Source organism: Neofelis nebulosa, chromosome 14 (assembly GCF_028018385.1).
Source record: "Neofelis nebulosa isolate mNeoNeb1 chromosome 14, mNeoNeb1.pri, whole genome shotgun sequence".
In the NCBI taxonomy this organism is placed as follows: Eukaryota; Metazoa; Chordata; class Mammalia; order Carnivora; family Felidae; genus Neofelis; species Neofelis nebulosa.
Genome location: NC_080795.1, coordinates 63,626,029 through 63,649,147, shown reverse-complemented (window position 1 = coordinate 63,649,147; position 23,119 = coordinate 63,626,029). Strand labels below are relative to the sequence as shown.

The 23,119-nt window shown below is 35.6% G+C and overlaps 1 protein-coding gene across 3 annotated transcripts in view; it reads left to right on the top strand.

Moving 5' to 3' along the window:
* TAF2 (TATA-box binding protein associated factor 2) overlaps positions 1–23,119 on the top strand; it is a 97,752-nt gene that overhangs the window by 16,471 nt on the left and 58,162 nt on the right. The window contains exons 4-14 of one of the 3 annotated variants that reach the window (XM_058698909.1): positions 3,475–3,593; positions 4,905–5,046; positions 6,536–6,767; positions 9,745–9,929; positions 11,266–11,379; positions 12,794–12,893; positions 14,502–14,587; positions 17,694–17,829; positions 19,329–19,483; positions 20,167–20,281; positions 20,862–20,971. In XM_058698909.1, the coding sequence (XP_058554892.1) occupies positions 3,475–3,593; positions 4,905–5,046; positions 6,536–6,767; positions 9,745–9,929; positions 11,266–11,379; positions 12,794–12,893; positions 14,502–14,587; positions 17,694–17,829; positions 19,329–19,483; positions 20,167–20,281; positions 20,862–20,971 (1,494 nt within the window). Of the gene's footprint in view, positions 1–3,474; positions 3,594–4,904; positions 5,047–6,535; positions 6,768–9,744; positions 9,930–11,265; positions 11,380–12,793; positions 12,894–14,501; positions 14,588–17,693; positions 17,830–19,328; positions 19,484–20,166; positions 20,282–20,861; positions 20,972–23,119 lie in introns of those variants that run through there. The other 2 variants (XM_058698907.1, XM_058698908.1) reach the window with 2 other exon arrangements.

The window sequence follows — 23,119 nt, the reverse complement described above, 5'->3', positions numbered from 1 at the left end:
CTGCGCCACCCAGGCGCCCCCATGAATATTTTTAAAAGAGAGAAAAGGTTTACCAGTAATTGAATCTTAAGCGTTCACAAAACCTGCCCCTGAGTTTTAAGAAGTATATGTTATTGACAAAGAATGAAAACGTTATTTTAATATGGATGCTTATAATAAATTCTTAGAGAAAATTACTAGTTTTTCAATATCTTCTGCAACATTACTTGTCTCTTTGTTTCCTTGAGGAGGGGATGGGGTTGGAGACTGGAGGTTGGAGATGGTGGTGTTATAGGACAAGGACACTATTATTCTGAAAATTGAAAATACTTATTCTAATCTTGTCTTGTAATTTTTGGCTTTTATGAGGTTATTATGAAAAGAAACATATTTGATTCATATTATGAAAGGAAACACTGAAATCCAAACCATGAGAAGATTGTTCCTCATAACTGGCTTTCCAATAGATTCCACTTACAGTGACTCACCATTTTATTTGGACCGCTTTACCTTTTCTCAGGAAATGAGGAGATTAAGTGAGAATAATTTCCCATAAAAAAAAACCTGAGTGGTCTAGTATGTAATGTTTCAATTTGGCTTTTTATGTAATGATTGTTTTTTATTTTTGAATTTTACAGATAACTGGGGGGAAATTATGGTGTCTTCAACTATCTTTCATATTTCATGTTTTTGCATTTTTATTGAAAAGAAACTACAGTTTGTAGATATACAAAGTAGTCTTTAAAATTAGATGGTATGTTGGGGCGCCTGGGTGGCTCAGTTGGTTACGCGTCTGACGTCGGCTCAGGTCATGATCTCATGGTTCACAAGTTCGAGCCCTGCGTCGGGCTCTGTGCTGACAGCTCGTAACCTGGAGCATGCTTCGGATTCTGTGTCTCCCTCTCCCTCTGCTCCTTCTCTGCTTGCACTCTGTCTCTGTCTTTCTCTCTCTAAGTAAACTTTTAAAAAAATAAAAAAAAAAATTAGATAGTACGTTGGCTAAGTGCTGGCAAAAATGCAGAGTGACTGGCACTTTTATATATTTTTGATGGGAATGTGGAATGGTATAGCCATTGTGGAAAGCAGTTTGGCATATTCTTACAAAGCTAACATATTTTTACCATTTGACTCAGCAGTCCCACTCTTAGGTATTTGCACTACAAAATAAAAATTAAATTCACATAAAAATTAATACATGGTTGTTCATAGTGGTTTTATTTGTGGTAGCCAGAAGCTGGAAGCCACCCATATGTTGTTCTTCAGTGGCTGAATGAATAAACAATAAATAATCTGTGGTCCAGTCTGTACAGTGGAATACTATTCAGTATAAAAAGGAACAAATTATTGATATGTGTAATGCTTGAGATGGATTTCAAAGATTTACTACATGAGACAAACCAGCCTCAAAAGGTCGCATTCCAGGGGCGCCTGGGTGGCTCAGGCAATAAAGTGCACGACTTCGGCTCAGGTCATGATCTCACGGTTTGTGGGTTTGAGCCCTGCATCAGGCTGTGTGCTGACAGCTCAGAGCCAGGAGCCTGCTTGGGATTCTGTATCTCCCGCTCTCTGCCCCTCCCCCGCTCACACTCTCTGCCCCTCCCCCGCTCACACTCTGAGTGTTTCTCAAAAGTAACAACAAAAAAAATCATGTTCTGTACGACTCCAAGGCATAGCACAAGGGACTCTTTGGGATGATGGACTTGCTCTATATCCTGATTGTGGCGGTGGTTGTACATGTGTAAGAATTTATGGAATTATATACCAAAGGAAAGAGAGTTCCCGTATGATAATTTAAAAAATATAGACGGTATGTGAAAACCTTCATTTTTATTGTGATCCTGTAGTTCTTGCACATTTTATTTTACATATTTATCTAACAAAGAAATTGTTAAAATTATTGAGAAGTCTGTTTCACTGCTTCCAGAGCCTTATGTTGTGTAGTTGTTAAAAGTTATGGTTAATACATCCTTCCTAATCAGTAGAGACATGGAGATGGGAGAGGAATGGCTTCTGTCAGGTTAAGAGGGCATAACTTTACTGTTTTCTTTAATGGCCTTTTTCCCATTTAATTTTTCCTATAACCTCTCTGTACTGTATATTAAACTTGTTTTTTAACTAGTTAAAAACTTACTGAGCTAGTGAAATGTGACTGACTTTACTTCGTGGATTCGTCTAATGGCAAGATGATCAATATAAAGGTGCTCAGCAAGAATATGGCTCATGGAGTTGTCTTTCATCTTGCTCTTATCATTCCTTGTCTTTTTTCTTTCATCCATCTCTTACATATTCCTTTAAACAGGTTTCAGCGAGGAAATGTAATATGTGTACAGACGGCTCCCAACTTCAGACAGTTCAACTTAACAATTTTTCAACTTTATGATGGTGCAAAGTTGGTGATACACTTTCAGTAGGAACTGTACTTTGAATTTTGAGTTTTGATTTCTTTCCCAGGCTAGAAATATGTGGTACCTATATGGAGCTGTACAGTGGGCCTCAGCTCCCAGTCAGCCACATGATCACGAGGCTATATAATCTGTATACTTAGGACAATTCTGTACCCATGCAACCATTCTGTTTTTCCTTTTGAGTATAGTATTCAATAAATTACCTGAGATGTTCAACACTTTATTGTAAAATAGGCTTTGTGTTAGATGATTTTGCCCAGCAGTAGGCTAATATAAGTGTTCTGAGCAAGTTTATGGTAAGCTAGCCTAAGCTATGATGTTTGGTAGGTTAAGTGTATTAAATTCATTTCAATTTCCAATATTTTCAACTTATGATGGGATTATCGGGACAAAACACCATTGTTAAGTTGAGGGAGATCTGTATATGTCAATATACATTTAAAGTGTTTTTAACGAAATAAAATTTAAAAATTGGATGGGAACAGTGTTGTAATATCTTCATAAGACTTATGTGTATTGTTTTCATCCAATGGGAAATAAGGCCAAGTAACTATTGAACAGCTGTTTATAGAGTATACCCCCTGGCATATAGGAGGTACAGCAGTGAAGCAGCCAAAAGTTTCCCTCCTTTAAGCTTACATTGTCAGGCACTGGGGGTAAAGGTAAGCAGTATTACATTTTAAGGACTTGATTCCCATCCTAACTTGTTTTAAACATCTTAATTTCTGTCAGATCATAGTTTGTGGAATCGATTGAAATGTTTGCCATATTGATAAAGAATAGTTCTTCAATTTTGCATATGTTCTTTTCACTTCTATCAGGAATGTATAGTGACTTTGACATTCCAAAATTAATGAAGGATATGGTAATTATAATAATCACATGGCATTGGCGAATTTGCTATCTATGATATCGTATTTATAATTTAGTAGGTTTTGTCACGGTAATAGTTACTTGTTCAGAAAGCATTCTCATAAATTACATAAAATGATATAACGCTTAACAAACAAATGCTACCAAATATTGAAGAAAATACTTGGTGAAATGTTTGGCTTATTATTAAAACATCTCTTTTTCTTTTTTTTCCCAGGAGAAATCTAAATTATTTTTCCAATGCTTATGCCGCTGCAGTTAGTGCTGTGGATCCTGATGCAGGAAATGGAGAACTTTGCATTAAGGTTCCCTCAGAGTTATGGAAACATGTTGATGGTAAAACACCAAAAATATATTGACTATACAATAAAATCATGTTAGACTTAGCGACTGAAAACTTTTACATGAAAATTAATGATGTCGTAATTGTAAATTAATACTTGAAATATACAGAAGTTGGAAGCTCTTTTTTTTTTTTTTTAAAGATCACTGGTTAATAAGAAAATAGCAATTTAGGGCTATGACAAAAAACAACTCATTCACTATTCTTTTTAAAGTGAAAGTTATAAAAAATATTGGATGGATAGAACAATTTGTCAAGAGTTGAGAATGCACGCAATATCAAATCAATTTAAAATTAGAGCATGTTATAGTGGGGAGAATCCTAAAAAAATCACCTAGTTCACTTCTTTCCTTTTACAGAAGAATAATCTGAAGTCTAGATAGCAAGTGACCTACTGAAGGTCACTAAATAGTAGTAGAATCAGTGCTGGAACATAGGGTTCCTAACACCCACTGTGCACTTTTGAGCACACTCTTATTATTTCTAAATCTTTGTTTTCTCTTGGATAAAGTCACAGCCATTATAATTATTATGCATAACTTGCCTACTTTTATTTAGCCTTATAAAAATTAACAAAGATGAGGAAGTGAGACATTTTTGTTTTGTTTTTGCTTTTTATTTTTTTCTTTAATAGTTAGTGTGTTTGGTGGGGGGTTGAGGGTTGCCCACTTTTGGGGGATAGGCATAGAAGGCTATCATTTCATGTTCAGGGAATGGACATAGTCCATATGGTTGTGATGGTCTGAGGGAAATTAAAAGAAACCTCTTTTTCATAAGATTAAAAATCTTACAAAAGCAACATGTATTTGCTATGTATAAATTAAAGATAATGTAAATAACATATTACATAAATTCTTGGGTAGCTTTTCCCATTCACTCCCTATTCTTCCTGTTCCCCAAAGTCAACTAGGGATAACAATGTGGGGGACTTTTTAAGTCCTTACTTTTCAAGTTTTGCATTGAATCCTAAGTGTCCTTAAATTTCCTATGTGATAGGTAGTTTTGAACTTTTTTCTTTAGACAGTATAGCATTGTCAGAAAAGTTGGGAGGAGGATATGGCATGACCTGAGTTATATCTTGGGAGAACACAGCTGGCAGTGACTAGAATTGAGTGGAAGTAAGGACATCAGTGGAGGCAGGCTATTGAGTTAATATAGGTGGAGAAAAGGTGAGAGCTGAAAGTAGGGTAAGTGGTGTGATTTTTCATTTATTCTCGTTTTATGTTTAGTGCCTTGCTATATAGACCATTGTTACCTTATTATATATTTACATATCAATGTATATGTATATTTATTTGTTGCAGAATTAAAGGTCCTAAAGATACACATCAATTTTTCTTTGGATCAGCCAAAAGGAGGTCTTCATTTTGTGGTACCCAGTGTTGAGGGAAGTATGGCAGAGAGAGGTGCTCATGTTTTCTCTTGTGGGTATCAAAATTCCACAAGGTAGATTATTCTTATATATTTCAGTTAATTTCATCTTTCAGTTGAATTTTTTGTGTGTATATGCAGTACATGTGTTTAGTGTAAATTGAGAAGTATGAGCTTCATCCTCAGATGTACTTCTCCTCAATCTTGTTCCACTAGTCATTCCTTCTCAGTCCTGTGTCTTCCCTTTTGTCTTTACTTTTCAAAAAAGAGACTGTTCTAAAATCATCCCAATTCATTATTTTTTTAACTTTATACTGCAGTAAAACGGCATCTAGAAAATTAAATTGTAAATAGGAAAGTTCAGTGAATTTTCACAAGTGAATAAACCTGTGTAATCCACACTCACATCAAGAAAAAGAACATTACCAGCATTGCAGAGTCCCTACCTCCTACTCACTTCTAGTCACTACCTGCTTCCCTCATATCCTTCTGCCCGACAGTGACCACTATTCTGATTTCTAAAGTAATGTAGCTTAATTATACCTGCTTTTGAGCTTTATATGAATAGAAGTGTATGCATTATGCTCTTTTTATCTGGCCTTTTTTGTTCAACACCATGGTAGTGAGATTTTCCTTCATTGCTGTGTGTGATTGTAGTTCATTCTCAAAGCTCAGTAGTTCACTATATATTGTTGAAATATTACAGTATGCGTATTCTCTTCAGATTGTTATTAATAATCCTCAGATTATTCACTTCTTCAAGCCAAGGATGATGTCTCATACTTCTTTGTGTTGCAGTATCAGGTATAGACCCTGGCATGTAGTAAAACCTGACCTTGATAGAATATGGAATAGAAATTTTTTGTCCGGCTTTGCTAGCACTGTTGGAATTTATGTGATGCATCCCGATCCCATTCTCCAAAACAGTTTTCTAACTTATGGATTAGATTCTGCATATTGTATTTTTTACAACTTTATTGTAAGCTTTTTTAGTTTCTGGTAATGAATACTATATAAAAACTAATGTGAATATGCAAATGAAAATAGTTTTTAATTTAGAAGTTTGAAGCCAAGAATTGCCTACCTCTTTTTTAAGGATTTGAACTGGCTGTATCACATGATATATTTTCTTAATATTGCCAAAGAATATGTGGAGAAAAGTTTTTTGTTTTTTTTTTTTTAAAAAGCTTATTTATTTTTGAGAGAGAGAGAGAGACAGAGTGTGTGTGGGGAAAGGGCAGAGAAAGAGGGAAACACAGAATCGACAGCAGGCTCCAGTTTCTGAGCTGGTGGCACAGAACCCAACGCAGGGCTCGAACTCATGAACTGTGAGATCATGACCTGAGCCGAAGTCTGATGCTTAAGTGACTGAGCCACCCAAGCACCCCGAAAAGTTTCTATCTTTAATCAAAGTCTGAAGTTGCACAGTAACAAGCTTCAGCAGGCAGATAGCTTAAGTTTCTTTTTACACATACTCTATAAAAGTTAGACAAACTTATAAGTGGGGGAAACAATGTAGGTTACGCTCTCACTATATTTTTTACACTTTTGATATTTTTTCTAGATTTTGGTTCCCATGCGTTGATTCATACTCTGAATTATGTACATGGAAATTAGAATTTACGGTAGATGCCGCAATGGTGGCTGTTTCCAATGGAGATTTGGTGGAGACAGTATATACCCATGACATGAGGAAGAAGACCTTCCATTATATGCTCACCATTCCAACAGCTGCGTCAAATATCTCTTTGGCCATTGGACCTTTTGAAATACTTGTAGATCCATATATGCACGAGGTGAGTCATAGCTTCTTGCTCCTTTCTCTCCCAGCTTTTCATTCCTGATAAAAGGAAGCATAGTAATGAAATGCTAAGTTTTTCCTAACTATTCTTTCCATTATCCAGAATATCATTAGACAGAAAAGGATTCTTTATCTGATATATTTAATGATGTGAATTCTTGAATGAATTCCTTTTAAAATGTTATATTAAAGTCTTAGGTTTTTTTCCAGCAGAGAGCTTAGTGTTCCAAAAGAGCTTCAAGTATACCTTTTTTTTTTTTAATTTTTTTTTTTTACGTTTATTTATTTTTGAGACAGAGAGAGACAGAGCATGAACGGGGGAGGGGCAGAGAGAGAGGGAGACACAGAATCTGAAACAGGCTCCAGGCTCTGAGCGGTCAACCCAGAGCCTGACGCGGGGCTCGAACTCACGGACCGCGAGATCGTGACCTGAGCTGAAGTCGTACGCTTAACGACTGAGCCACCCAGGCACCCCAAGTATACCTTGATTAGAGTATGTGGGTTGATTTCTGTAACTAATTTGTATTTATGTCATCTTTTTGTTTGGTTTATGTTTATAAATGTTATAGCCCCATCTCTGGAACCTGAAACACTCCAATTTCAAAATTAAAGAACAAGATTTGTTCTCACTTTAGCATATACAGAGGAAAAAAGAAAAGGCTGAGGCAGAGTTTAGAATTCTAGTCCACATACTCATGAAAGCTTCTTGCAGTTTTCTTCCATATCTTGCCACAAATTGTATGTTAATTGGTAGACCCATTAGTGCATTTAGGCCTCCCCAAGCATGAGACTCCTGGAGTTTAGGAAGTGATGTATTGGTTATTGGCCCTCTCTACTTCTATATGTGTTTAAAGTAACATTTGAATGAATCTCTCTTTATTTATTCTTAGTCCCATACATTTTCAATATTAGGGTTTTTTTTTCTTAGTATAAAACTTATATTGTGACCATATATATCTCAACAGTATTTCTGTTATGTGAGCAAAAATTGAGGGCAGTGAGGTTTAGACTGTCGGTAAGCTCCTCACTCTGTTCTTAATTTGCTTTCCTGAAACTCACAAGATTTATAAAAGTCACTCATGGAAAATATTCAGGGTATTTTATGAATGGTTTTGCTTTTGCTGGCGTGACGTTGATTCTTAAAAGTATATTCACTGATAAGATTGGCGGTGAATTTTATTGTCTTTGGTAAATGATCAACTGTAAAATCAACATTTGATTAGTACCTACTTTGTATTTTGGAAGGATTTTTTTTCCCACTCCGAGCCATTGGATGGGAGAAAAGTAAATGATAGTTAAGAAATATTTTTCTTGAATACTTAACGAAACCATGACTTAGTCTTTCTCTGTCTCAAATAAAGAGTTTTTGCTGCATTATCAGATTTGCTGTCATGTAGGTTTTTTTAATAGTGAATCTTTTTCTGATGAATAATATTTCGGTTTTTGTTTGTATACCAAGAGGAGTGCTCATTATGATGTAGTTTGGGCCCTTGACCTTAATCATACATAGATGTTCAGTACTCAGGTATGTTAGTGTCTATCTGTTCTAATGCTGTTAGAATAATTTTTATCATACATTAAAAACTTTCCTTGCCTCCACATTCCTAAAACAGTCAGAACTCTTTAGGGTTGCTTGGGTGACTCATTCGGTTAAGTGTCCCAACTCCTGATTTAGGCTCAGGTCATGATCTCGCGGTTTGTGAGTTAAGCCCCGTGTTGGGCTCTGCAATGTCGGTGTGGAACCTGTTTGGGATTCTGTCTCTGCCCCTCCCCATGGGCATTTTTTCTCTCAATCCAAATAAATAAATACACATTATAAAAAAGGGTAGCTGGCCTGGGTGACTTAGTTAGTTAAGCAGCCGACTTGGGCTCAGGTCACAATCTCACGGTTCATGTGTTTGAGTCCTGTGTCAGGCCCTGTGCTGAAAGCTTGGAGTCTGGAGCCTGCTTCGGATCTGTGTCTCCCTTTCTCTCTGCCCCTCCCCAGCTTGCACTCTGTCCCTCTCAAAAATAAACAAATGTTAAAAAAAATTTTTTTTAAGTAAAAAAAAAAAACTCTTTAGTATGACTTTCAGTATCTTCTAGAATTTGACCCTAATTTTCCTTTCTAGCTTTTTTCTCATTACTTTCCTATTTGTTTGTTATATTCAATACAGTTCTGTAGATTTTCCTGACCATACCATATTTCTTCCTTTGACTTTGAGATGTCTACTTGACCTTTTCATTCCTATCAAACTTTTGTCCAATCCAAAAAGATTAGCTCAGATTTAATCTCCAGCATAAAACTTTGCTAAGTCATTCTAATCAGAGTGATCTCTGTCATTGTTGATGCCATTTATTTGGCAAAGAATCATAGTATGGGATGAGATGGTATATGATATTCAAGTGGCCATATCCAAGGTGGGATGTGACATAGTAAGGAGATCAGAATTACAATTTCCATTGCTGGTATTTCACATCTCTTAACTACCAGTAAGCTTCCCTATAGCTTTCAATATGTGGTTGAGATATTAGGAGTATACTGGAACTGCTCTTTATATGTAATGAAGGTAGTATGATTAATATTAACTATTAATTATTAAAATAGTACTATGATAAGTGCGATATTCACTAGGTTAGATATTTATGAATCAAAGGTGGATTTGCAATAAGCTATGGAAGTTTAAATCTTTCTTGTTTTGTGTGGTTATGCAGAAGAAATTTTAATTTGGAACCAAAGTTGTATTTTCTTTGAATCTAAGCATTTCACAGACTTATAATCCATCATGATTTTAGTTTTCAAGTACAATGAATATTTTGTAAACAGTAAAAGTAATTATTAATTTCATACTAGCATTTTCTCTCATTGCCTTGAATTTGTTAAGATTTATATTAATGTGAAGTTTCCCTTACAATTGGGACATTTGGGAAATTTAAAATACTAAAATTAAAATTTCATTTAATGATCATTCTTCCCTGCTTTTTATTTTCAGGTTACTCATTTTTGTTTACCTCAACTTCTTCCACTGCTTAAACATACTACGTCATATCTTCATGAAGTTTTTGAGTTTTATGAAGAAATTCTTACATGTCGATACCCATACTCTTGTTTTAAGACAGTATTCATCGATGAGGCTTATGTTGAAGTGGCTGCTTATGCTTCCATGAGTATATTTAGGTTGGTATTTCTTAAGATTTGAAATGCCCAAATGAGGGTAATGATGTGAAGACAGGCTACCCTGTTGACAGATCAACTTTAAGATATGTTTCAAACTTTTTTCTTTTAAATATGGTTGGTTTTATAGAAAATCGAATGGTTTTAAAATTCAAAATGTAGAAGAGCATACAAAGGAAAATTTCAAAATAACCCAAGAGACTTCTATTATTTTCATCCAGATATAGCTGATAGTAATGTTTCATAGATTTTTTTTTAGTCTCTTTTGCCTATGCATGTAAAAAAAAAAAAATCATACAAGTTATATAATGGATGTCTAATGGGGTTATTTTTCCTAGCATCATTTAAAAAATTTACTGATGTTGACAGAAATGTCTTTGCTAATTAAAAAAGAGAGAAAACTTGGGGCGCCTGGGTGGCGCCGTCGGTTAAGTGTCCGACTTCAGCCAGGTCACGATCTCGCGGTCCGTGAGTTCGAGCCCCGCGTCGGGCTCTGGGCTGATGGCTCGGAGCCTGGAGCCTGTTTCCGATTCTGTGTCTCCCTCTCTCTCTGCCCCTCCCCCGTTCATGCTCTGTCTCTCTCTGTCCCAAAAATAAATAAAAAACGTTGAAAAAAAAAAAAATTAAAAAAGAGAGAAAACTTAATTTTGTTCTTATACCCGTCTTCACTTTATCCTTTCTTTTTCTTTTCTTTTTTCTTTTTTTGGAAGGTTCTAGATTTATAAATATTATATCTTAAATTCAATGATTTTACCCTTTCTGGGCCTAAATTTTCTCCTCTGTAAAATGGCAGTAATAATACGGCCCCTGTATTCTCTGGAGTGTGTTAGAAAGATCTTATAGGTCAGTGTATTTGAAAGTAAACAATGGAGCACAAAAAATTAATAGGAGTGCCTGCCTAGCTCAGTCGGTAGAGCATGTGACTCTTGATCTTGACTTGTGAGTTTAAGCCCCATGTTGGGTGTAGAGCTTACTTAAAAAAAATTAATAGTTATTATTGGGAAAAGGTTTTTGAATTTAGAAGAGCCCTTCATAGGAGAATCAGTTTCTGATGAACATATCCATTTCTGGCTAATGATAATTTCCCCTTCTCCCAGAAAATGGTATTTATATTTTTTCACAGAAATGAATGGGAAACAATGCAGTCCTTGCTTTAGGCAAAAGTTAATTAAGATTATGGATTTCAGCTGAATTTTAAAAAGATGTGATAGCTTTTGGAAGCGTAATCTGTTTTTTTATGTCTAACTTGAATTTTCTTATTTTAAAAGTGTGATTATTTTATTTTGACTGAATCATGTTTCTTTCTTGGTTATAATTAGCTGTCTCTTTTAAATTCCAGCACAAATCTTTTACATAGTGCCATGATTATAGATGAGACACCTTTGACTAGAAGGTGTTTAGCCCAGTCCTTGGCCCAGCAGTTTTTTGGATGTTTCATATCCAGAATGTCTTGGTGAGTAATTTCATAGTTTAACAACTACTGAGAAAAGGAATTGGGAAAGTTTGTTTTCTTTTTCTGCATTTTCTTTTCTATATGTATATATGTATGTATATATATATATGTATATATATGTACATATACGTATATATGTACAGAAAAAAATAGTGTAAATTTCATCCTAAATTTTTGGCTATCAATTCAATATAGTTCTACAATTTTTTTTTTTTTTCAACGTTTTTTATTTATTTTGGGGACAGAGAGAGACAGAGCATGAACGGGGGAGGGGCAGAGAGAGAGGGAGACACAGAATCGGAAACAGGCTCCAGGCTCCGAGCCATCAGCCCAGAGCCCGACGCGGGGCTCGAACTCACGGACCGTGAGATCGTGACCTGGCTGAAGTCGGACGCTTAACCGACTGCGCCACCCAGGCGCCCAAGTTCTACAATTTTTAAAAGAATTTTGAAAACAGTAATTTCTTAGGAAACTGAATGAGTACTGTAGAAAAAAGACCTTGAATGTACACAAAACTATCGTTGGAACTCTAATGTCCATGTTGAGTGTAATTGGTAATGTTAAACATCACATATAAGGGAAAATAACAGTCCTCTACAATAGTGATAATGATGTAGGGATTTTCCTGTTAGTGTTTAACTTTGTAGTAATACACTTGAAAGGAGTAAGAGATAAGAACACTTTATTTTCTTTTTGATTAACTTGAGGTGAATTTGGAGAAATACATGAAACTCCCGTAAGATTATAATTAATTTTTGTGATTGTTCTCTGCTATATGTAGTGCACGAGTATATTTGTTGGCAGGGAAAGGGCAGAGGGTAAGACCTCTTGATTTGTAATTTTTCTAAAATTACATAGTTTCAATGAATAACACTGCCTGGAACATGGTAGGCAAAATGATTGAATGAATGAATGGATGAATGAATGAATGGATATGAATGAAAGATGAATGGATGGTGTTAATTGCCTTTCCTATTGAGAAACCAAGGAATAAATTAAGTAATTAAACTTTAGATCTTGGAATCCCACTGATAATTATGCATAGGGTTAGCAAATGTGGACTTTAAGAGTTGAGCAGTACAGTCCCAGCTTTGGGCAGTTACTTCTTTGGAGGCAGAAGTATTGGCCAAGAGGGAAGCAGAGCACAGACATGGGTACATTACTTGAAATAAGACTGTAAAGCAGTCACCTAATTAAAGATGAAGTCAGATGTGAGTAAAGTGTAATGAATGGATAAGTAGAATTCGGTGGGAGGAAGTGGTTAAACCAAATATCTTGTTATTAAATTTTTCTTTTCATTTTTATTTTAATTTTTTTAAAAGGCATAAAAATACACACTATAACTTGTTCTGTTATTTGGCCTTATCTGAAAAATTTTTATGACTAAAAGAATATATTTTGACTTTTTGCTTAGGTCTGATGAATGGGTACTGAAGGGAATTTCTGGCTATATTTATGGACTTTGGATGAAAAAAACTTTTGGTGTTAATGAATACCGCCACTGGATTAAAGAGGTAAAAAAAATGCCTGATCCATTACCCATTTAGAAGTCAACAAGACATGTTAATGTTCTCCTGATTTACAAGTCACTTGTCCTTTACTTTTAATAATTGTAAAGTACTGTCATTGGAAAGTGCCTGATTTTTCCCAGCAAAATGAAAATTACTGTACTAAGAAAGACTAATGGTCTATTTTATCTAGTTCCAGTGTTAGTGTTGACTTCTAAAGAATTTTTTGCTAAACAGGAGAGTATTTAAACTCCTTTACATCAGATTAGTCATTAGATACATCCAAGCTCCTCATAGTAGCCATTTGTAATATAACCCTATGCTTCCTAAATTTATTTAGAGTTAGAGCGCAGATTCTGAGATTGCTTTTCGGTCTGCCTCATACATTTATAAGCTTTGTGACTTTGGTTAATCTAAGTCTCATCCTTATAAGGGGAGTAGATGGGGATTGTGAGATACCATACATGTAATGTACATGGTGTCTTGTACATAGTAAGTGCTTATTATATGCTGGCTGGTCTTTCAGTGCATTTATATTCTCTGTCATTGACACATCTTTTTTCTATTATTTAAAGATTTGGCCAAAAAGAAAAAAAATCAACTGTATTTTGCCTAGCCCATTCTGTTCATATGTATATACATTTTACTCATTTTGTACTTAGCTCCTTTTTTCTCAGGTGGAAAAAATTTCAGCCCTTAATACCTTTATGAAATAGACCCCTCCATCTTTCCCTTTTGTCATTTTATGTATCTCCATCCTCCAAACCTAGACTCAAGTAAGCCAAAAGGTAATTGCAAAGGATTTCAAGTATCTGGAACTATAAAAGAATTCATACATCTAAACTGGAAGAGTCCATTCTTCATTTCAAAACCTATTAATGAAGGGAAAAAAAAATGTATAGCATTTACAGTGTTTCAGGAACTATTATAAACATTTTATATATTAGCTATGTTAATCTTCCAAACTACCCTGTTATTACCTCCATTTTACAGATGTGGAAACTGAGGCACAGACAGGTTAAATTATTTGGCCAAAGTTACACAGCTAGTGAGTAGTAGAGCCAGGATTCATACCTGGCTTTTAACCACTTCACTATGATTTTTACCACCTCTGTAATACTGCTTATATATTATTTACCCTAGTCTTGAGTTCTAACAGTTCTGTTGTCTTTTTTTTTTTCACTTAAACTATTTTTTTTTCACTTTGATCTGTGTCATATTAGAGAACATGGAGAAGTTTTAAAATGGTAGATATCTGACATAAATTTTATCTCCATTTCTTTTTACTTGCCTAAATCCTCACCAGAAACAAAATACAGAGAATATACAAATGAACTTGGAACACAGGTCAGCGAGGTTGGGAAGAGCCATTAGGAAAAAATGCCAGGCTACCGGCCAGCCCTGAAGTCACAAAGTAGAGAAGGCTTTTTGGCTCTCTTATTGAGCCAGCTGTGTAGTCTGCTTTGTTTATAAGAACATAAACTACTTTACACATACATTTAATTTATTTTAAGAAATTTACATTTTGATTCCAGGAAATGAGAAATCACAGTTCAGTTGTAAAATTTTATATGTAAAGAATTTTTCACTGACTCCTATTTTTATCTTTTTTAGGAGCTAGACAAAATAGTGGCGTATGAATTAAAAACTGGTGGAGTTTTATTACATCCCATATTTGGTGGAGGAAAAGAGAAGGATAAGTATGTTTGTTGTTCAGAGGTGATATTATAAACCTTCTGTTATGGGTTTATAACTTGGGACGTGTATTGAGGCCCACACAGGCCAAAATAATATCATGTAATAATATCAAAGTCAAAAACACTGGTAATACTCTGATTACTCCTTTCCTTACTTGACTGTTTTTACTGATGTGGTGGCTATATGTGGATTTTAGCATTACAGAAAGACTCTTAAAGTATATAAGACTTCTCTTTTCCATGTTAATTTCCTAATGCTACTATATCGCATTGCTCTCAGAAAAGTTTAAAAATAATGGAAACAAGTATTTTGCTTATAGACCACAGATTATTATTATTTTTTTTTATGTCTACGTAGATAATTTTAACATCAGGACATCCTCCTTATTTATCTGAGTGGTCACCTACCTAGACACTTATGTACTCTTTGCTTTTTCTCTCCTTTCCTTTTACTTCCCTCCCTCTTGACCTTCCTTCCCTTCTTTTTCTCCCTTTCTTTCTGTTGTATAAAAAGTCTCTGTAAAGAAGAGACCCACCTACAGCAAAATAATGGTACTAGCAGGCAATCTTGTTTGTTCTAGTGATTCCCTAAGGGAATGTGGATTGAATTGGATGGAATTTTTTTTTTTTTTGTATTTTCACTAGCCATTAGATGAAATTTTATGTTTTCTTTAATTATGAATGTAGGCAACAGACAATGCTGTGACTGTCAATGGTAGTAATCGTTAAAAAAAAGAAACAGTAGAAATCATAGATCTTTTCCTGTCACATTATAATTGTTAGATATTTTGAAATACTCTGCACTGATTATCACCACCTCAAAATTACTATAATAGACCACTGCTAGATCTTATTTAATGCATTAATAAACTAGCATGTATATATCGGTTTATAATAATGTTTTACTATTTTTATAACTGCATTTCATTATAATTGGTTTTCTTTGTAATACTATATTTTTTTTATTATTTTTTTAATTTTTTTTAACGTTTATTTATTTTTGAGACAGAGAGAGACAGAGCATGAATGGGGGAGGGGCAGAGAGAGAGGGAGACACAGAATCGGAAGCAGGCTCCAGGCTCTGAGCCATCAGCCCAGAGCCCGACGCGGGGCTCGACCTCACGGACCGCGAGATCGTGACCTGAGCTGAAGTCGGACACTTAACCGACTGAGCCACCCAGGCGCCCCTATATGTTTTATTTTGTGCATGTGAAAGCAGTTTCTCGAAAGGGGCCCATAGGATTAACCAGACTGTCCAAGTGTCTAAAGGCACCATAAAGGTTATGAAACCTGAAGTTGTATAACCAGTAGCCTTTTTTTTGTTGTAGATTAAGATTAAGTTCGTGGGAAAGCTTAGACATTTGGTTAGATAAACTTGGATTTTTATCATTATTTTTATGATCACATACCTTTCTGGATGTGTGTTTTAATGTGTAAAATGACAGTGATAGTCCATCTTAACCAGGTTGGCTGTGAGAATTACTTGAGATAAAAGCTTCATAAATGTTAGTGTCTTTCACTTTCTTCTCCTGACTCCCTGCTATATGGCAGTTTCCCAGCACATAATTAGAGCATTACCATTGTGTATAAGTATTATTTACATGAAATGCTTTTGCTTTGGTTCTGCCCATTTACTTAGCTCTTGTATGTTTACTTTTTAAAGGCAAAAAAAAAAGTCTGGAAGCAATATACCTCCCTCCCACTCATTCCTCTTTCTGGAGATAACGATGATTATAAATTTGGTATATTGCTTCCAGGCCTTTGTGTGTGTGTGTGTGTGCCTTTATTTATATGCGACATTACAAAATGTAGTTTGATCATATACATATTATTGAGTAAATATCAAAATGACAAATATTTTAAATTTCAATATGTCATGTTTTTAAGGAAATGTAATGACTACTCTGACACATTGATCGTGAGAGTGTAATTTGGATTTTGAAGGGTAATTTGTTGGTACCAATCAAATTTTTTAAATAGATAATTTTTAGATTCAATAGTTGTGCTTCTAGCTATGTTGTCATATAGAAATTCTACTTTCTAGGGTGCCTGGGTGGCTCAGTCAGTTAAGCATCTGACTTCGGTTCAGGTCATGATCTCACGGTTTGTGAGTTTGAGTCCCTCATCGAGTGAGCTCGAGCCCCACTTTGGGTGAGCATGAGCCCTGCTTCGGGTGAGCCCTCCTTCTGTCTTCCCCACCCCTCACTCACTTGTGCCCTCTCTGTCTCTCTGTCAAAAAAAACCTCTACTTTCTACATTTGCCACTCAGAAATACATGCATATGTATAAAAAGGTATTCACTACAGCATTATTTAAAATAGTGGAAAATTTTAAGCATCTTAAATGTCCATATATGTCATAAATTTTTTTCATTAGACTGTACCTTTTATTTTTATTTCTATTTATTTTGAGAGAGAGAGAGTGAGCACACATGGGGGAGGGTGGGGACGGGCACTGTCAGTGTGGAGCTGGATGCTGGACTCGAATCTACAAACTGTGAGTTCATGCCCTGCGTGAAAATCAAGATTTGGATGCTTAACTGATGAGCCACCCAGGTGCCCCTAGACTGTACCTTTCTTTTAATTTACTGATGATCTCTTTATTATTTCAGAATGTAAAATTTTTACGTAGTCTGGTCTTTGTCCTCAAGATTTTATATATTTTTAGGAAGATTTTTCCCACCCTAGAAATATGACAAGAATTTTTTTTTCTTACTCCAGTACTCTTATAATTGTTTTTGATATGTATAATCCATCTTGAATGTTTTTTTGTGTGTGTGTATGGTTTAACCTTGGGATATTAGAATTACATTGATTATAAGGATGAATTTGGGGAGTGTTGAGATATTTATACTGTCGTGTCTTCCAATCTAGAAGCGTGGCATGTGTTTTTATTCAGATTTTCCTTTATGTTTTTTCATGCAACTTCGTAATTTTCTTCCAGTTAAGTTTATTTTTACAAGTTTCCCAGTTGTGTTGCTGTCATGCTAAGGAAATTACTGAGTCATTCCCATGAGGTTTTTGATTTATTATCTTGATGTGATCATGAAATTTATTGTATATTTAATATTAAAATTTGTTTTATTAAGGAAATCTGTTTATGTTTTTAGTCCAGCATCTCATCTACACTTTTCAATAAAGCATCCACATACACTTTCCTGGGAATACTACACTATGTTTCAGTGTAAAGCTCACCTTGTGATGAGATTGATTGAAAATAGGATCAGTATGGAATTCATGCTACAAGTAAGTGTTAAAGTTAAGGATTTAACTGTAAAGAAAGATGTGTTCTATATGTGATAATCTGAATACTATTCTGTAGAATAGGAATCAGGGCATCTGGGGTTATAGCAAGAATTCTGTTACTAATTAGCTGTCTGCTTACTAAGTAATCTGTGCTTTTTGTTTGCATTTCCTCAGATGTAGAATGAGTATCAGTATTTTAACCACTTAGTGCTGAATTATTGTGGTTATAAAATTAGAATGTGAGGATGGAGGTAAAACCTATTTATGCATAGGATTTTGTTTTCAACATTATTTAAAATATTAAGGATGAAGGGTGCCTGGGTGGCTCAGTCAGTTAAGCGTCGGACTGTTTTCTTTTTTTTTGTTGTTATTTATTTTGAGACACAGACAGCACCAGTGGGGGATGGGCAGAGAAAGAGAGTGAGAGAGAGAATTCCAAGCAGGCTCCACACCACCAGCACAGAGCCCAATGTGGGGCTCGAACTCACAAAGCCCTGAGATCATGACCTGAGCTGAAACCAAGAGTTGGATGCCCAACCAACTGAGCCACCTAGGTGCCCCCAGTTAAGCATCTGACTCTTGATCTCAGCTCAGGTCTTGATCTCAGGGTTGTAAGTACAAGCCCTGCATTGGACCCCATGTTGGGCTCTGTGCTGGGCGTGGAGCTTACCAAATGGTTGGCTGGTTGGTTGGTTGGTTGGTTGGTTGGATGGATGGATGGATGGATGGATGGATGGATGGATGGGTGTTAGATAGATACATAAATTACTAAGGTTGAAGTGCCGTTTAGAATGTTTTCAAGAGAAAAAAGGAAACCTACGTCTAAAAGATAGTTTTGCTCTTAAGTTCTGCCATATATTTTAAGCAAGTTGTGGTGTAAATACTTGAGATATACTGGTTGAGGTAGTAGAAACCAAATGTATTATGAATGTTCAGCAATTTTTCTTCCATTGATAACATTCTTAAAGGTGAGTGAAAAATAACTTTTTAGTAATTTTTTTTAAAAGGCATTTTACGTTTGCCTTAAAATTAAGTTTCTTTAATCTTTTATGTCCTTCACCTTGCCTGTAGAGTGGACAAATATTAATGAGAGGTGGTCCATAAAGAAACTTGTAGAGTTGTATAAATCTTAATGGATGTTCTCAATTTGCTAAATATAATGTTTATAGTCTTTGTAAAACTCGTGGTACAATAAATTATGGGTAGTACCTATTGTTACTATAATCCTGAAAAACAGTGTTCATTATTTGGCCAGGACATTGTTAAAATTGAGTTATGTTAAAGAATAGTTTCATAGTCTGGCTGTTTAAATCTTTGCATGCTTTTATTGCTAATAGTCTTTAACTAGAACTTACCTATGTTATAGTAAGATATGAAATTACTCTCTTCTGTAATTGACTATAGTAAAGTCATAATAAAAGTGGGTACTGAAGTACAGAATTGAAGGCAACAGGTATTATGTTATGTAGACTTACTAACCGACGCTTTCATCATTATAGGTTTTCAATAAACTGTTAAGTTTGGCTAGTACTGCTTCATCGCAGAAGTTCCAGTCACATATGTGGAGTCAGATGTTGGTTTCCACATCTGGGTTTTTGAAATCCATCTCAAATGTCTCTGGCAAAGACATCCAGCCTTTAATAAAACAGTGGGTGTATCCTTTTCAGTAGCAGTTCAACAAGGAGGGGAAGGGAATAATACGGTTATGTGTGTCGAGGGAAGGAGGAAAAAGAGATTTGGGAGACCAAAGGAGAACTATTTGAGCTTCTAAATTGTAGTAGAAATAACCAGAAAGAGTAAATCATTTTTGCTGAGGTGCCTGTTGATCACTGAGATACACACACACACGCGCGCGCGCGCACGCTTATAAAATTTGGCATATTTTGAATTACTTTTTAGTGTGTGAGTGCAACAGTAGGCTTGATGGTGGGGGAGGTAAATAATCCACCAGACAGGCCTGAAGGATTACTTGTAAGATGTAGTGTTTGGTCACTCTTAGATGTGGTTAGAGCTTGGCACAACTTGAGTGGTATCTGGGAACTCTCAATTTTTACATTTTTTCGTATCAAAGCACTATTATATTAATAACCCCAGTAGAGTGGTTTTGCTTCTTTCAAAACACAAATTTGTTAATGTTTCAGACATTTTGTTTAAATCTGGGGAAACATTTTTCACAAAAATTTTGAATACTTTGCCACCTGGTTTACAGTGAAGTGTGCTCTCAAGCTTTGAACTGGTAAGAATGCATTTGAAAATTACTACCTACTATAACAAGTCATTGATTGTGTTTAGTACATATTCATTTTAATATGCAAAAATTCCTTTACAATTCTTCAGAGACCAAAGTGGAGTGGTAAAATTTTATGGAAGTTTTGCATTTAATAGGAAACGAAATGTCTTGGAATTGGAAATAAAACAGGATTATACATCTCCTGGAACTCAGAAATATGTGGTAAGAGGGGCACCTGGGTGGCTCAGTCGGTTAAGCATCTGACTTTGGCTCAGGTCATGATCTCGCGGTTTGTGAGTTTGAGCCTTGCGTCGGGCTCTGTGCTGACAGCTCGGAGCCTGGAGCCTGCTTTGGATTCTGTGTCTCCTTCTCTCTCTGCCCCTCCCCCACTTGTGCTCCGTCTCTGTCTATCAAAAATAAATAAATGTATAAAAAAATTTATTTAAAAAGTAAGAATTTTTCCAAGATGACCTGCATTACTTTCTTCTCAGTTTCAGTATAGGACGGGCTTATGGGTGGGAAGCTGCTTAGAAGTTTCATAATGAGATTTTGTTTGCAAAGATTGAAGTTGAGAAAATACCAAGTGTTAGTGATGGGTCAGTGAAGAGGTTACAGATGAAAATTTCAGGGAACACAGATTATTCCAGTTCTCCCCTCTTTTGGCACTGACTACCTTTTTGTGTCTCCAGATACACATCTTGTATAGTATTATCTTATATCTTGATAAAAATACCTGTACATATAAGAATACATATTGGTGTTATCCGAGCATTATCTTTGAACAGTGTGTTTCTTTTTAAAGGGACCACTTAAAGTGACAGTGCAGGAATTAGATGGATCCTTCAATCATACGTTGCAAATTGAAGAAAACAGCCTTAAACATGATATACCCTGTCATTCCAAAAGCAGAAGGTAGGCATTGAATCATAACTGTAAACTGAAGTTGATAATTAAACTATAAGTCTTACAGATTAAAATGCCAAAATAGAAATCCTAATGTATACCTAAATTTTGAAGTAGAGAACATGTTATCTGGCATCTTTTTTTCTTCCATTCAAGTTGGTTTTACCAAACATTTTTTATTTGCTCTTTGTTTTTTTGGTTTGTTTTTAAGTTTATTTTTAAGTTTATTTTGAGAACGGGAGGAGCAGAGAGAGGGAGAGAAAGAGAATCCCAAGCAGGTTCCGCACTGTCAGTGCAGAGCCCAAAGCAGGGCTCAGACCCACAAGCTATGAGATCATGAACTGAGTTGAAATCAAGAGCCGGATACCCGAAATCAAGAGCTGGACGCTTAACCAACTGAGCCACCTAGGTGCCCCTTATTTGCTTTCTGTTCTTGACAATATTTTTATCCTTAGAATTAAGTAATCTGAAAATTTAAGTTTAAGAATCCTTATTTTGTAGGGACAGGGGGAAGTAGTTTGGTGTTTTGGAGCCAGGAAAAATTCAAGGCAAGTTGCTTAGGTTTATTCTTTTTTCTTTTTTTAGAGAGCCAGAGAGTGTAAGCAGGAGAGAGGGGCAGAGGGAGAGAGACAGTATCTTAAGCAGGCTCCACCCTCGGCACGGAGCCCCACACAGGGCTCGATCCTACAACCCTGGATCATCATCTCAGTGTAAATCAAGAGTCGAATGCTCAACTGACTGAGCCAACCCAGGCATCCCACTTAGGTTTATTATTAGTCTCATTGGATTAATATCTATAGTAAATATTGGGGAAATGATTACTGAGTATAAAGGAAAGAGCTGAATGCATATGTCACAGAAAGCCCCTGCGTTTTCTTTACTGTGTCTTTCTCCCTTTTCTCTATATCACCATGCCCTTACAGAACATTTCGTTTTGTTTTGTTTTGCTTATTTCAGTAATCTCTGTAACCAATATGGGGCTCAAACTCACAACCCCAAGATCGAGTCGCATGCTCCTCTGACTGAGCCATCCAGGCCCCCCTTTATTTATTTATTTTAAGTAATCCTACACCCAACATGGGGCTCGAACTCACAGCCTTGAGACCCAGAGTCACATGCTTTTCCAACTGAACTAGCCAGGTGTCTCATAGAGAACATTCTTGATGTCTTTTAAAAACGTACATTGTCAGTGAAAATGTTCTGTCTTTTATTTAATACATTTTTTCTTTACCATTCTTTTTTAACTCAGCCATTAATTAGCATGTATTCTGAATAGTGAAAGATGGGAGCATTTTTGTGCTTTCCTGGAGGAATGTATAGTAATCTCAAAACTTTAGGAACAGAAGTCTTACGCTCACGATGACTACATTTAGGTCACCTCAGACAAATGAGGATGTCAGTTGATTCTGAAATCTCCCTGGAACCATTTTTCCTCTGAAAATTCTTTCTAGGTTCAGACTGAAATTCCCTTTTCCTTTTGTCTTGTCTTGGAAATTGGGAACATCTGATTGCTACCCTTTTCATAACATTTCCTCAGGTTTTTTTCTCTATAGTAACAATATGTTTTTTGGGTGTTCTTTGGTATGAGGAACACAGGAAGACTGTTCTCTGTTAATTTGTCTTCACCCAAGTTTTTAGTGTATAACCAGTAGATTTTATGATTCAAGAGTAATCTGAATGGAAGCAGTTGCTTTTGTTTTGACTTACCCTAAATCTTACTCATATTAGTTAGTTGTACATATTAATTAATACTATTAGGATGTTTTATAGTTAATCACATATTTCATTTCTTATAGGACAACACCTTGCACTTAGAGACATATTCACAATTGTTCATGTCTCATTTCAGGCCTGGTTATTTTTTCACTTGTGTATAAAGTAAATGCTCCAACCAGAAGACATAGGGTATCAGAATGGATTAAAACAGCAACAACAACAAAAAAAACTAGGTCCATCTCTGCTTATGAGAGATTCATTGTAGACCTAAAGACACCTGCAGATTGAAATTGAGGGGATGGAGAACCATCTATCATGCTAATGGTTGTTAAAAGAAAGCCAGAGTAGCCAGACTCATATCACACAAACTAAACTTTAAAACAGAGATTGTAACAAGAGATGAAGAAGGGCATTATATCATAATTAAGGGATCTATCCATC